We start from the raw sequence: 16,070 nt of genomic DNA, 5'->3' as shown, positions 1-16,070 counted from the left end.
TAGATTCTCGTCCTCTACCACCGCTCGGGCTAGAGCGCAGCCTGTGGAATTTGCTACTCCCTCAATTCCGTTCGTTGCTGTCTCGCAAAAGTGGGAACAAAATGGGTGGCTATATTTCTGCGTGGACCTTCATCGTCTTCATCTCTTTCGAGTGGAAAGGGCTTTGCTTCACAAGCCCCAATTTGGTACCGACCAGCTGGCCCGGCCCATGAGCGACCCTGCCCAGCAGAGCCGCATGAATCACATGCCACAGAGCATGAGCAAGAGCATGAAGAGGGACACAATTAGGGCTTCTCTCAACAAAGAAGTGCATCCAAGGTGAGGAATTTGCATGCGATCGAGAGCATAATGTTGTACTGATATTTCGACGTATTCTTCTTACAATCAAGTTTGTAGAACTGGATGTAAATTGCTGAGAGCACAAGGATTCGAAACAAAACCCGAATATATGAGTAACAGGGGTTTTAATTTTTTACTTTATTTTACTCAAAACGGATATACCCAACGCAATAATTTTGTAGACATGATCATTTCAAAGTGGGGAAGACTTTCATGGGGAAGACTTTGAGCGGCATTGTGACATGTTATTCTTCTAATCTGTGTTCTTCCTAGACCTGGGCATTGATGAATGCACAATGATTGTTGGCAAGTGCATTGATAAGCGTTGTGCAATAATGACTCATTGAAAATAGAATTACAGGATTAGCAAAAGCTCGAACTTGCAATAATTCTGGTTGTAAAACGAGTGAGTCAAGTTTGGCAAGCTTTACACCTTGCCAGTTGGTATTTACAGTTTTGTAACACACTTTGCAAATCATTCATCACAAGGAGTGAGGCAGTGGAATTCAAAGCACTCTCCCGTGTAGGAGTTGTATTCCGCTTTGAGGGTCATTTCATTCTGATTCCAACTGATGTTTGTGATCTCATGTATATTACATGTAATATACACATACATATAGAAATATATATATATATATATATATATGTATTGAACGAACATGCAGAATCAACTCACATGGTTCCAGTGCAAGGTAGGAAAATGCTACTAATTCTATTTCCTCTATGAAAGAAGATGGTACTTTTGGAACAACACAAGCATGTGTGTGTATGTATATATATATACACATTTTGGTTTAACATAAAGAATAAACTCAATTGTTATTGTTTTAAGATTTGTGATACTAATATGCGAATTCAAATTACATTTATATATACATTCTAAAGCTATAGGTTTATTACTTTTTTATTAAAATTTTACATCTTTTTATTTATTATTTATTACATTATATGGAGATCTATATTGGCTAAGCATGTAGAATTAGGTGAAAATAGAGAAGATAAACTATACATATATATATATATATATATATATATTTATTTATTTATTTATTTATTTATAAATTTTTTACTTATTATTTACTACTTGAATTTATGTCTGCAATTTAAGTATAACAAGATTCATACTAAATTTAAAGTATGGCATTGATCACAATTACTAATTAAATTTTAAAAAAAATTGTAAATAAATGATCATGCTAATTAAATGATGATGTATGATTTTACATAATAATCACATTAAATGACATTTTTCTTAACACTATATAGAAAATTTTAATTTTTAAAGAATTTTTAAATTTTAATAATATTTATTTATTGGTATCTAGAAAATAATAATAATTTTTATGAGATCTCGTATATTATTTGTTCGAAAGATATTTTTGAATACAATGATAAAATTAGATATTTTTGAGTAACCTAAATAAATATATTTATCAATTTTTCTCATGCCACAATAAAATATCAGCAAAGTTTTAATTTAACAATTTTAAGGACTAAGATAATTAAAAGTTTAAATTTTAAAAATTTATCTATCTATCTATTCATCTCTATTTTATACAAAGCTTAATGCCAGAATATTTTAGTTAATAATGGATGTGAGGGTAGAATTCAGAAATAAATATAAGAATATACAAAGATTTGTGCTCTTAGAGCTTCTTCTTTACAAAAAAAAATAAAAACTATTCAAGAAATTACTTTATTTTTACATGATTTATGAATACATTAAATTAATTGGAGAAGATATTACCAAAATATGGATTAAATAATAAATTTAATCATTTTTTTATAAAATAATTTATTTATTGTCACATTTATTATTTAGTAGTTTTTTATTTAATTTTGTATTATAAATTTATTATTATTATTATTATTTTAATTAGTTTTTTTGGTTCGTGTCTATTTTGTTTTTCAAGATTTAAAAATTATTCTTAATGTATTTATATATATAAAAAAAAAATGTTCCTATTTTTGCATATATATATATATATATATATATATATAAAAAAAAACAAGGACTACAAAACATCTTTAAATTAGAAATCAAAATTAAAATGAGATTTGATATGTCATCTAAACAACTCAAAAGAGTGTTATTTTAAAGATATTTTTAAAGAAAATGTATGATTTACTTCAAAAGCATATGTTTTAATTTTAATTTTTTTTGAATGTCGATTTTTTAATGAATAAAAATAATTCTCTCTCTCTCTCTCTCTCTCTCTCTCTCTCTCTCTCTATATATATATATATATATATATATATATATAATTAAAATCTACTCTTTTTTCTTCCCTTTTTTTTTTTTTTTTTTTTTTTTTTTGTAGGCCCAAAAATTTTTGCACTCTTAATCTATTTTTATCTTGAAGTTGTTAAACTTCTACATATTAGAAAGCCTGATTTGCAAGCCTCACGTGCAAGCCCCTTTATATGGGGGCTGTAGCTTTATTTTAATCAAGTATAAAGAGGTCCAACAAACATTTTTCTTTGTACTTCATAGCGTATTTGTACTTTAATTTTTTAAATTTCCTTCAAGTTAAAGCTATTTCAATTGTAAATCTCACTACCATAAGAATTATTTTAGTTATAAAAAAACATTTAAAGATTATTAAAAATAATATATCTGCAATCTAAAAAAATAAAAATAAATAAATAAATATACTTTATTATAAGTAATGGATGTATTTATATTAAATATGGATTGTTTTATCTAAAACATGCTTAGGTTTTTTTTAAATGATTTATTCTTTCTATAGATTCAACAAATCAAGATCTCAAATAAAAAGCACAATAGGTGTTATACAAGACATGCTTAATATGTTTGAAACTCTAAGAAATTTTATGCAAAATGTAGTCACACCAATGTTAAGAACACAATAGAGACTTGACATTAGTAATGTAACATGATAAAAATCAATTGTACTCCTTGTTAACATATTGGTTTTAAAATTGATTCAATAGTCTTCATATTCTTTTTTTATATAATTTGAATATGATTTCTACATCTATATTTAACATGTTCTTTTAATTTTAAAAAATTAAATACATAATTAAAACCAAAGAATTTATTGTACATAGTAAGAATATTTTTTATTTCTTATATATGGTATTAAAAATAGTAGATTATCTTTTGAATCCTATTTAAGTAAAATGGTTTAAATTATCCATGTTCTCTTTATTTGTATTTTACTTTTTATATATTTAAAAAAATAGTTGTTGAACAACAAGTATTTGTACCCAATTTGAGGAGATACTTGAATGTTAATAAAATCATGTCTATTAACTAAGCATTGTAGAATTTACAATATATTAATAAAAGCAAAGATAGTACTTTTAAAGATAGATTGGTCTGAAAGCAATGTATCTATTTATCTTTTGAACCAATAAAAAGATTATACTATCATAAGAATAAAGCTTATGTCTGTGATAGGATAGATTATTTTTTATTTGGAAATTAAGCAAAACATCTAGACTTATATTGCAAAGTAGTTTTTGTTACAAATTAACAAATTTTGGTTTGATGATTTTTATAGATAGTAATGCTTTTAAAGGAATGCATTAGCCAATATTAAGTAGCAAAATAGAGATGTCTTGCTGATGACCCAATTTATACAAAGTGTAGTTTGTAGAAACTTAACCATTTCCATTCTTTCAACACCACTTGCAATTTATTGCATTGTTGATAGGCATACAAAACCTCATTGATGCACTGCATCCTATCCCAAACTCAACAACCTTTACAAATAATTGGAGACTACAACCTAGATTAGCATCATAAATTTTTTCAAAAACCAATTTATTTCTTCTAAGCTCAAAATTGAAGAAAAAAGATTAGATGACATACAAATAAAGGTATAAAAAAATAAAAAAAGAAAATAAGAAAATAAAAAAGAAGCAGAGATGTACCAAGATGCAGACATAAAATAATAATAATTATAATAATAACAATAGTAATATAAGTGTGTGGAGAAAAGTGTGTCCTCAAAATTGAAGAAAAAAAAGAAGTTAGAACCATCAAATGTATAGGGACTTACATGCACACAAAGGGCTCCCAAAAGGGGTTCACCATGCCATTGGTTTTTGACAAGCACAAGAGAGGAGGTAGAGTTGGGAAAAGCAACAAGAATTGCTTCTAATGTGTAGAAGACTATTGTGGTAATATCAGATGGGCATGGGTCACATTATAATTGCTGAACACAGTTTTAGGGCAAAAAGTTTTGGCTTTGCCCTAAGCTTAAGGCTTACCCACATGAGTTATTCACACCATTTAGATTTTATTCAGTAAACATAGCTTACATTTGTTTTGCTTTGCACCACTCGGCAGCCTTGTAGCGAACTGCTATTAATTTTTCCATGTTTGGGTTTATTTGTTGGTCCCAACAATTTTTTCTGCGCTGGTGATGCTGTTTCCATGCAATCCTAATTATACTTCCTTTTGGGTTCAGTTTCATTACGAAACTTCGACTTGTCGTTGCTTTTCATAAACTGTATGACTTCTTGCATAGATAGGAATGGGACTGTGAACTCAAGGTGTAGAATTTTGATTACATTATTTTGTTTAGTTTTGATTACAACAAAGAGAAGCTGTTACTGAGTAGAAGCAAAATTCAAGAGGAAAGCTGTAGACAGAAATAAATGAATAAATAAAAGGCAAAAGAAATTGTGTTCTAATATTAACCCAACTATCCACCCTACCAAAATGGAATACACGTAAGGAACTCATGCCCAGGGCATGCAAAAGCAGCCAAAAACTTTTCGAATTTATTTATGGTTGATTTCCTCTCTAAAATAAAGGACCATTATTTATTATTTATAATTTTTATTATTCATAAAAACAGAGAAGAGTAGTTAGAGAAAGTCTCCAAGTGAAGTCATTATGCCCCTCTTGCTATTGATATACTTTGGAAATTCCCGAGTCCTTTACTTGTTTGCAAAGCAATGTTGTTTCTCTACAGAGATAACTTTTGATTTTGATTTTAGAAATCACGGCATTAAAATGTGAATAGCATTTTCACTTTAAACTTTCATAATGTATTTTTGTACTATGTACGTACGTACGAATGGGTAGGGTTATTTTTATATACTCACCTTTAACATGCACAATGAATGTGCAAGTTAGTGTAGTTGGTCAATACATGTGCATGTTTTTTTTAATATATTTTACCTTTTTCTCGATGATTTTAAAAAATTCGCTTTTTTTTAAAAATGAAAATTTAAGATTGATTTCTAACTTTTTATAGATTTAAAGAACCTTAAACAAATGACAAAAGATAAATGAAAAATAATGAAAGAATAAGATGTAGATTGAGTGAAAATTGTCTATATGATGATAAACTCAAAAGTTCTTTATTTTTATTTATTTTTTTTTATTTTTTATAATTGTGCATAATTAATTTTATTTTGAGTTCATGATTTGATTATAGTTTAGCACGACTAATTGATTCTAATGAAGAAAATATTAACGTTTTTAAATTCACAATAATTAAATGGTTCCATTTCAAGCTGAATTTACTTTGTAAACTTAAAATAGTATTTTTGCTCTACTCAATAATTATCTACTCATTCCATTCTATAGTGATTTGTTGGTTCTGTTCCATGATCATTGATTATTTCATTATAATTTATTCATTGATTTTACTCTAAACAATTAGTTTTTGGTCAAAATAATGAATTTATCTATTGTCTTTGACTTCTGATAGGGAAAAACAAACCTTTATCCTGTATAAAGACCTATAATTTCTTGAAATATATTGATAAAAGATGTCAAGTTATTTGAAATTGTTGGTTAATTTAAGTCCTATCTATTCTACTTATGGTGTTATATGACTTGCAACAAAAAATAATATTAATTTAAATAATCCTAATTGTTATATTTTAAAACATCAAAAAAAAATACCATTTGTTCGTAGAGTTAATATTTGAATTGATAAACTTATTCTTATAATAAAATAATAATTAGATATTAGACATAATTTTAATTTGATTTTTCTATTTCAAGTAGATTAATATAGAAGATATTTAATAGAATACATTAAGAGATATGTTTAATTGAATCTTCTTAAATATATAAAATATAAACCTTTCAAAGGAATTTGACGAGATAAAATTATAATTTATTTAATTCTTAAAAAAAATATGCATATTAGACTTTAATTAAAATTTGTCTTAAAAATATTTTTATTATTTTAGAATAAAAATAAATATAGATAAGTAGAAATAAATCAAAAGAATGTTACCTTTGTACAAAATATTATTGAATTTTTTTAGACATGGTTTGTATCCAAATACATTTTTATATGTACCATGTGACTATATATAATATCTCTTTGAAGTTTTTTAGATCTAAGGTTTAGTTATAGAAGTGTCACATAATTTAAATACTTATTTGACAAGCTTCATCATTCTAAAGAAGTTTTATGATGATTTTATTTAATTTATTAATATGTATAGAGATAAGACTAAGCTTATCAATATTCTTTTTTATACCACTCTTACACACAAGACTTAATTCAAGATTATTGATGTTATATAAATGGAGTTGTTAAAACTAAATTCCAATGTTGTTGAAGCTACATTCCTTCTTGCCATCTCATGATTGTCTATCCCTGTATCTCTCTTCCGTTTCTAGCCCCATATCCATGTTCTTGTTTCTCATTCCTTGTCTCCAATCCCAAACTCCTCTCATCCTCGTCCTTATTTTTTGACCCATATTGCAAATAAGTTCCACACCTCTTCTAAATTTATCACAAATTTTACTTGAGCTTGCAATAAAAATTCAGTGTGGTGGTATTCATAGTGATGGTCAAGTAGGTAGAGCTTAAACAACCTTGACAAATACTTCTTTCTATACTCCACATTTTGAAAAAATAAGAGAATAGCTTGATAATATTGAGGCTGTTACTCTCTCTTAAGAATAATAACTAATTCTTAGGAGTCGCTATGATATTACAAGTATCAACATAAGACCAATCTTCTTTTCCAACTATCCACTACCAAAAATTGACAACAAGACTCATAAACCTTAAGAGCCAACTTACCATGTAATATTCAATAACCATCTATAAGACCTCCTCAAAAGATTGCATTCCCATGAAACTAACCTCCATTTTTCATTGATCTATGTAATACACTAAAAATATCCAAATAATCCTAATAATATCCATGTATCTTCCCTACAAGCATCAATACTAAGTTCAAAAGAGGCAGCAAGTAGTTGACACAAGGAATGAGGGATGAGAACAAAGATAAGGGAAAGTTTGGAAAAAAGGGACATTGAACAAGTGAAGAGAATGGAGACAAGGAATGTGAAACAAGGACAAGGGAGAGGAAGGAAGGAATTTGGAATGGAGAATAGGGAACAATGGAGGGAAACATGAACATGGGATTAAGAAGGGGGGTTGGAGATAGGAATGGAGGGAATCAATGATGAAATGACAAATGAGATGTGGCATTAATAACATTAACATGTAGCTTTTAAAACTCTTTTTGTAAGATTTGGATCTATATAATATTCAAATGTTATATAAACGTGATGTCAAATAGTTGTGGATTTATTTAACATTCCTCTTGATATATATATATATATATATATAGAAGAAATTGATAGGTTGATGCGAGTTTTAACAAAAATGACCAGGTTTAGTCATCTAACCTAATTCATATGTTTAACTTAATAAACATGTATGTTCATTTGTGTACCGTGCAGCCAAATTTGGTCACCTGACCTAGTTCATTGATATACTATAGAGCCAAAATATTGTGCATATGGTTTTTAAAACCAAAATTGAATAATTAAGTGCATTATTTTTGTTCACAGTTCATATATTTTCATTCACAATATTTGTTTACAATTCATTTCATACTTCTTTACATGTGAACAAAGTTACAGGTGAATTGTGGATGAACTCATCAGTTCATGATTTTTTTTGTTTAGAATGAACAAATGCGCAACAACATTTCTGAGAACCACGTCTTGTCTTAAGATTCCTGCCCAACAACATTATTTTATGCGTTTGCAGTGGATTTCAATTCATGACGGCTTCTGTCATTACGACTGCAGTTATCGGCATCGACAGCTCCCTCTCGTACAAGCATTATCTGCCTCGTTGCGCATCATCTCGGCTGCGATGGGTCGCCACTTGCGTTCTCGCTTATCGATGTAGAGATCGATTCTGAATTCCGATGATTTGCTGGACAGGTTGTTTGAAGTTTTGAGGTTGTGGGTACCGCGTAGATTCCTCAACAATGCAGGCGCGCTTTGTTTGTGGTTCGATGAGCTGATCGCTGACTTTCTGATGGTACAGCCTGATATCTTGGTTTGAGAAGGCAGCGCTCCGCAATGGCCATCAATCTATATGGGACGTACTACTCCAACGCTTGTGCCACGGCGATCGTCGTGTTGCTTGAGAAGGAGGTAGAATTTGAGCTCGTCAGCACTAGCGTCTTGCACGGAGAGCACAAGACGCCCAAGTACATGGCCTTGCAGGTGACATACAATGGATCTCTGTCTTTGTCGAACCCTTGATGCTCTAATTTTAGAATCTACCGCCTCGAGGTTACACATTCATGACTGGAAATGACACAAATCATTCCGCACCACCCTTATTCACCTTAGCTTCGGTGTATCTTGCAGCCATTCGGACTGGTCCCGTTTCTGCAAGATGGTGACTTCAAGTTGTTTGGTACGACCTCCTGCTGCACTGTACCATTATATTTCTATTATCTCTTTCCTTCTACTAATAGTAGCAATGAATTCTTGACGCCTCAGCAAAGTGTGCGTTTCCGAAATCGATCGGTGGCGTTTGTGTTGGACTAGAAACTCCAATCTTGAACGCTCTCGTCAAGTTTGTGGAAACATTCTATCCGACGAAGTGTAATCGCGTGTGCAGAGTCGAGAGCCATAATGCGGTACATCGCCGATAAGTACGACCCTTCTTGTTTCATTGAATCAACCATTTGGTTATTCCAATTTTTCTCTTATAAATAGATTTTAGAGTTCTCTGCATAAAATGTTCACTTTGAATGAAGTTTTAAATTTTGACACTAATGTGTGCATATATAGATACACACACACATAAAGAATAAAAATTTAAGATTTAATTATTTAATTATTTACAAAAGCATTCTTTTGTATTACAAGACATTCTTTTGTATTACAAAACATTCTTTTGTATTACAAGACACATAGAAAAAAAAAAAAAAAAAAAAAAAAAAATCTTATTTCTAATTCTTTATAAGACTTATAAATATTTTAAAAATTTTAAAAATTAATATCTTTATATTTATTTTATGTTTTTGGGAGTTTGATAGTTTAAAAAATTATCTTTGCATTATTTGTATGAATTATTCAAAAAAATTATAAACAAATATGGCTTTACAACAAAAAACAAAAAATGTAAGAAGTCATAAATTTCTATGATATTTTAGAATTTATTTTTAAATTCATTCTTAAATTTTAAATAAAAATATTCGCTCTCTCTCTCTCTCTCTCTCTCTCTCTCTATATATATATATATATATATATATATATATGTATATACACACACTCATACTCTTAAAAAAAATTAAAAATTAAAAATTAAAAAAATTAAAATTCTTATTTAGATAACAGGTAGGTTTTAATAGAATATAATATTTACTTGAAAAATAAGGTGATGTGAACAGGTTTAAAAATCAAAATTTATATTACGGTTGATGGAGAGGAAGTGCAATTGAAATGCCACCAAATAGCAACACATACAACCGAAAAAACTATAATTAATTCTTAATTAATTGCCAATTCTTTTGTTAGTTGTAGGATTTTGTGATGTAGTATGAGTGGCTTTTTGGTAATGTGAAGTTAAGTAATATCATATTAATTGTAGAAGGTAATATTAATTAAAAGCCATTTATTAAGAGTAGAAAAATAGAGAGTTGTGATAAAATTTGGAACAATGGAGTTTCAACCTATGAATTATATTTAAATGGTTTCTCAAAAAAAAAAAAAAAAAAAAAAAAAAAACACTTGCAAACAATGATGGGATTAGGTTCATTTGAGACGGATAATGTATACTTTAAAAGAAAATAAGAACAATTTGTTTTAAGTTTAATCCATACAATATTGCATAATATTATTCATGGAATTTCCAATTGCTACACCCTAAACATTCAAGAATGAACATTTCCAAAAGACCAAAACAATAGAACAATGTTCTTCAATTAAAACATCGATGTTTGAAATGGTATGTATAAACATCAGGTAATTCTTCACAAGTGGGATACGTTCGCGTGTGTTCGAAACCATCAACAACTTTCATCGAAAAAGTGAGCAGCCAAAAAGTTTAAACCGTGCGTTTGAGACCCAGCGAAGCTCGGTTGGCAAGCGACGCGCCGTTGCCAAGTGTCGGAGAACTGGGAATCACGATATCGCGCGTGGTTCTTAGCCATCACTGTGTGCACGGTTGTTGCTCACAAGACCGTGTTTCCGCTAGCGCTTGTGGCCGAGGCCGAGCTCTCGCAATTGCTACCCAACGTTGTGGTGGTCCGAAACCCTAATTCTAGTTCGCAAGGTCCTCGCCCAAAGAATTGCGATGCTTGTTGCTGCGAGAAGAGCTGCCCGCACACTTTTGGTTGACAGTTCTACCTTCCAGTCGTCTTCATGTCGTCATCGGCACTTGGTCGCGGCTGTTCTCGTAGCACGAGAGAGCTTTTGCTCAGCTTCTTCCACAATCACGGAAGATGGCTCCGTGTCTTACCTTCGTAATCCCAGGAATGGTGCCCAGGTGTACCTCGTCGGCACTGCTCACGTCTCGGTCAAGAGTGCCGACCAAGTTCGAGAGGTACTTGTCCCTTCATGGCGTGCGTGTGTGTGTGTGTGTGATTTTTTTTTTTTTTTTGTTCCGTGCTTTGTTTGTGTTGTTTATTTCATTGGGTGATTGATAGGTTTGTATATATCCGAAGTTTGTGTGCCTTTCCCGCTTTTAGGGTTTTGCAACGGGCAGCGCTTGTGAGACTTTGTGTATTCGGTGGGATTCTTGGGGATCGGTCGTGTATTGTGGCGCAATTGGTCTTGGAGTTTCATGATTTGAAGCTAAGAACATGCGCGGTGGTTGTGCTGTGCAGGTTATACAACGAGTGAGGCCCGATCGAGTTGCGGTATGTTATTTGTGGTTGTTTTAATAAATTGCATCCGCTTATGTTTTTATTCTTGAAATTCAGTCAATGGATAGGAGAGATTAAATTGTCGCACATTCCCGGGGTAGTATCTTAATTGATATCTTGAGCGTAGGATAGATTCTGATTGAGCACTTTTGTGGAGTTGATCTTACAGGTGGAATTGTGCCAAGAGAGAGCGAAAAATCTAATGTCAGACAACCCTCAGCGGAAGGGGAAAACACCCCTTCAACAGTTGCAAGAACTGTTTAACTTGCCTGGAGGCTTGGGTCAGAAGCTAATTGGCTTTTGGATGAAGTCCATGTATGAGCTTATTCGAAACACTGGTGTAGAGCCTGGCAAAGAGTTTAGGGTTAGTTCTTTTTTCCTAGAAGCTTTCTATACTAGTTCGATATGAGTTATTTTATTCCTCAATGCAAAGTAAGAATCGTCTTGTTTAGTTTTCCCTTTTTTGCTGTTTTTTAAAATGTTTGTTTGTCTTTATTTGTTTTTTGTGTGTTTGGAACAGACCCGATGATTTAGATCGTTTGTGTTCGCCTGTGTTTTCATTTATCCGCCTGTGGCTGTTTGGGGATTAAATTGATATGCTATTTTCAGATTGCTATGGAGGAGGCGCAGCGATTGAATGCGGAGATTCTCTACATAGACCAGAATGTTCATGTATGTTCTCTCATGACTAGTGCGATTACATGTTTTGTAACTTGCTTTTTTTTTTTTTTCTTTCCTTTTTTTATTTTTTATTTTTTTATTCTTCTTTTTGGATTATTAGTTTTTACTTACCAGTTCTTGCATGTCTTGAGAGTGTAGCGCTACTTACCATGTTCGACAAATCATCGCATTATTAGGTTTGTTATAATTTTCTCAGGGGTGGATTAATTTTACAGGAAACTATAAAGAGATTAAGAGACGTTATCACAATCTGGGATGTGTTAAAAATGCTGAAAAATCCCAATCAACACCTTGATACTTATCCTTCATTCATGAAAGACATGGAGCACCGTGATTTTGAAGAAACCGTGGAAAGGGTGAAGACTCGAGAGAACGTGAGAGAAATGATGACGTGGATGGAACAATCCTTTCCTGCTTTGGTAAGAGCTTCAATCTTTTAGTGATTTTGGAAGCATTTTGAATGCGGTATGTAGGGGTTGCAAATATCTTGGCTCCTGAGTTATTAGTAGGGCCCATCAGCTGTTACTTCTATTTCATCTCATGTTCTTATGATTTATGATTCTTCTGTGGAAACGTCATGTATGGATATGTGGTTGACGATGGAGTTGGAACTGCAGGTTAAAGTCATGGTGCACGAAAGGGACCAACTGATGGTGAAGCGCCTCCTGGAATGTGAAGGTACTGTGGTAGGTGTAGTGGGGATGGCACACATGGATGGTATTGAGAGATTGTGGAAAGAAGCCGAATAGTAGTATTTAGCAGCAGCTCACTTCAATCTGCCTCCACCGTAAGCGCTCCTTTCAATATCGGATGGAGCTTTTCCACAGTTGCAACCAAGGTTATTAGAATTTGTTTGAGCAGTTGGGGGCTTTCTACAGTCTTATCGTATCATTAGAATCCATTTTTACCAGATATCTCTGACCTTCACTGTTTGTAGAAACATTTTTAGGACATTCGCTCAACTGCGAATTATGAGTCACTTGTAGAGTTCACCGCGGTAGTTTCATAATGTTGAAAGATATTTGTAGTGTACATGCAACACATGTTGCTGTGGCCCTGGGCTTGTTCTTTCCTTAAGATCTACCGTTCCAGTTGATTCAAATTGCAAAATGCAATGCTGCACACATTAATGAAGGTAGCACTACATGTGGTTCAACAGAATATCGATGGCAACATTGGAACGCGCCAGTGCCAGAAAATGTAGTGCCTGTAATTCCTTCACACATCTTTTGGGAAATCCAGTTGTATTATACAGCGTCTGTATTGCAACACTAGTGATGATCTGCCTACCATGTCAAAGGGTGTTCTAACACGTTCACGTACCGCCATGTATTTGTAACCAAACACTTGTTTCCATGTCGTTGGACTTGAGCCCTTCAACGTGAATGGACCTGTGCATCACATCTGATGGAGGAAAAATGAATCATAAAATATATATTAACAACTTTGAGGATTCAAAGGAAATAACAGTAGTTTTAATAGTGGCATTTTTACTAGTAGGATGTTTGTAATGCGAATTTCATTAGCCAAATAGTTTATTTTAAAGGAGGAAAATTATAAAATGATTTTTTAATAATTATGTGGCATATTTAGAAGAATCTAAGAATCTAAGTTGTGTTTAAAGAACTTTGAGGATTTGACTTGATGAAGATACCATCTACCTAATGTGTTTAAACCTGCTTCTACTAACTTTTATTTACTTAGGTAATATAGATATTGATTATTTTCTATTGATATGTTAATATTTAATGCATTATACATTTTTTTTTCTATTTAAGGTTTGTAAATGGTTTTAAATGTTGGATGTTGGCAACTAAGTGGTTGATAACGATGCATTTTAAAAAAAAGTTGGCAATGGCTAGAAATTTCTTTTATATTTAACATTTAAATATGTCATTTTAGAACAATTAATTCTTAAAAATTGTTTTTCTTCTTTTGAAGATAAAAAGATAGGGAATTGTTAGATGGGCACCTCCTTTTTTATTGCATGGGCATTTTCCATGCCACTTATCTCCGCATATACATTCCTCCAAAAAATGACTAATTTTGCTTTTAAATGAGATTTTTCATTTACTTTTTATTTATTGTTGATGAATAAAAATGTAATAAAACTAAATATTTTTTAATTTTTGTGGTTCAAAAATATAATTTAACAAAGGTTTGTAAGGACAAAAGAATAGAAGAATAAGATAACATGAAACAATAGAATACATTTATATAAGGACATATCAAATTTTGATATTAAAATAATAAATATAACAAGAAGCATGTTTTTAAGTTGAAACTAGCTACTTTTTGCAAAGTATATATGCAAAGATTTGTAGCACAAGAGGTATCGACCTAGCAATTTTTCAAAAACAAATAGAGAATTATCTTTGATTCCTTAATTTGATAATAAAAAATTAATTAATAATAATTTGATTAATAAATTATAATGAAAACAAAACAAAGTAAATTACAATCGACTATTTTGATTCTTCTAGGGATATATAAAAAAGTAAAGAAAAAATGGAGTTTAAGAAATGTTTATGCAATATTTAGCTTGTATTTATTTTGATCTTTTTACCATTTATTATTTTGATAGTATTTATTTTTTAGTCGTAGATTGTAAATTTTTGTTGTTTAATACAAAAATTAGAGTATTAGATTGAAATGTGGATACAATTGTGCTATCTTTCATAATTAGAAAATTAAAATATTTACATCTTTTTGTCAAATGTTTAAGTTATATTATGCAAAGTCTTTTTAAATTTCAAAAAAATATACTTATTAAGATTTAAAAATTAATATAAAGCACTTATGGTACAAAAAGAACATTTAAGAAAAGAAAAAATTATGTGTTTTGCAGAAATTGTGACATGAGATACCTTTCATTTTTTGTTTTGTTTTGTTTTGAGTTATAAATATGTATATATTGGATAATTTGCATATGCTGATTTCAAATGTTTATTGTAATTGTGGTATATAATTTAATTTTTAAGTTAAGCTATTTTTTATAATAAGATATAAGTAAAATATAAATTCATATTTTTCTAATTAGATATAATTAATTTAGATTTAATAGAAGTTTTTTAAAAATTAATACTATTATATTTTTTTTATGTTGATCAATATATATAAGATTGAATAAAAAGATAAAAATACACAAGTCATGCAATTGATATAATAAAAATGATTAAGAAAAAATAATTTTATAAAAAAATTTATCAATAAATTCTATTTAATATAGAAAAATTCTAAAATTAAATTTATAATTTGATTAAAAAAATAAAAATCTAAAAAAATATAAAGAATATAAATAAATAAGTGAAACATTTTTCAAAGAAAGATGACAAAAAAGAAATAAGAAAATATGTATATTCAAGAAAAAACTAGAATAACTATTGTCAAAGATTAAAAAACTAGAAACTCTTGAAACTAGATTAGATGCAAGAAAGGAATTAATAAGAGTGAAGAAGGCTTCACTCTTATCTCTATATATATTATCTAATTAGGAGTTATGTAGCGACATTGTATAGGACCTCCAACATGTGTTCAACTTATAAGACACATGTCTAATTTAGAAGATAAGCATCTTATATATACACCACAAATAGGCAATTTGTTGGCCAAGTTTTCAATCTACTAATCATCTATAGACATATATAAAGGCAAAGTTACATCTACAAAGCTTCTAAGAAACTTTTCTACAAGATATTATCAAATTTATCTACTTTTATGTATTTTAAATTAGTGCTTGGATAACCTTAGTAAAATTTTTAAGGAGAAAGTTGCATCAAAGAAGATTATTGTATGTCAATGCAATAAGAAAATGTGATAAAGTTGCAACAAAAAAACCATTTTGATAACTAATAATAGTAATGTCGCAAAAATAAGGTAGAAGTGGTGATTAGAAAAAATTTAGGCTTTATAAACAC

General features: G+C 30.2%; 2 protein-coding genes across 3 annotated transcripts; both read left to right on the top strand.

Annotated features, from left to right (window-relative positions):
• Nucleotides 1-7,737: 7,737 nt before the first annotated feature.
• On the top strand, nt 7,738-9,658 carry LOC112290011 (glutathione S-transferase F9). Of its 2 annotated transcripts, XM_073537904.2 has the most exons (3): nt 7,738-8,818; nt 8,966-9,014; nt 9,222-9,658. In XM_073537904.2, the coding sequence occupies exons 1-3, from the start codon at nt 8,672-8,674 to the stop codon at nt 9,317-9,319; spliced, it is 294 nt and encodes a 97-aa protein (XP_073394005.1). In that variant the 5' UTR covers nt 7,738-8,671; the 3' UTR covers nt 9,320-9,658. The 2 variants fall into 2 exon arrangements, with proteins under 2 accessions (XP_073394005.1, XP_024391634.1); XM_024535866.3 differs by having other exon boundaries at nt 8,966-9,655.
• A 1,167-nt stretch (nt 9,659-10,825) lies between these two features.
• On the top strand, nt 10,826-13,314 carry LOC112289274 (uncharacterized). Its single transcript, XM_024534367.3, has 6 exons — nt 10,826-11,150; nt 11,434-11,466; nt 11,642-11,836; nt 12,082-12,144; nt 12,369-12,572; nt 12,771-13,314. Exons 1-6 carry the CDS (start codon nt 10,902-10,904, stop codon nt 12,900-12,902), a joined length of 876 nt encoding a protein of 291 aa, XP_024390135.1. The 5' UTR covers nt 10,826-10,901; the 3' UTR covers nt 12,903-13,314.
• The last annotated feature ends 2,756 nt before the right edge of the window (nt 13,315-16,070 follow it).

This window comes from Physcomitrium patens, chromosome 12, assembly GCF_059467195.1.
Source record: "Physcomitrium patens ecotype Gransden chromosome 12, ASM5946719v1, whole genome shotgun sequence".
NCBI lineage: Eukaryota > Viridiplantae > Streptophyta > Bryopsida > Funariales > Funariaceae > Physcomitrium > Physcomitrium patens.
This window is presented reverse-complemented; position numbering and strand designations above follow the sequence as displayed.

What these genes read in the sequence shown, in the direction of transcription:
- LOC112290011 (XM_024535866.3), top strand. Translation starts at nt 8,672, where the DNA reads ATGGCCATCAATCTATATGGGACGTACTACTCCAACGCTTGTGCCACG. An exon ending in CCAAGTACATGGCCTTGCAG is followed by an intron (nt 8,819 to 8,965) that starts GTGACATACAAT and finishes TGTATCTTGCAG; the next exon opens with CCATTCGGACTGGTCCCGTT.
- LOC112289274 (XM_024534367.3), top strand. Translation starts at nt 10,902, where the DNA reads ATGCTTGTTGCTGCGAGAAGAGCTGCCCGCACACTTTTGGTTGACAGT. An exon ending in TGAGGCCCGATCGAGTTGCG is followed by an intron (nt 11,467 to 11,641) that starts GTATGTTATTTG and finishes TTGATCTTACAG; the next exon opens with GTGGAATTGTGCCAAGAGAG. An exon ending in AGCCTGGCAAAGAGTTTAGG is followed by an intron (nt 11,837 to 12,081) that starts GTTAGTTCTTTT and finishes TGCTATTTTCAG; the next exon opens with ATTGCTATGGAGGAGGCGCA.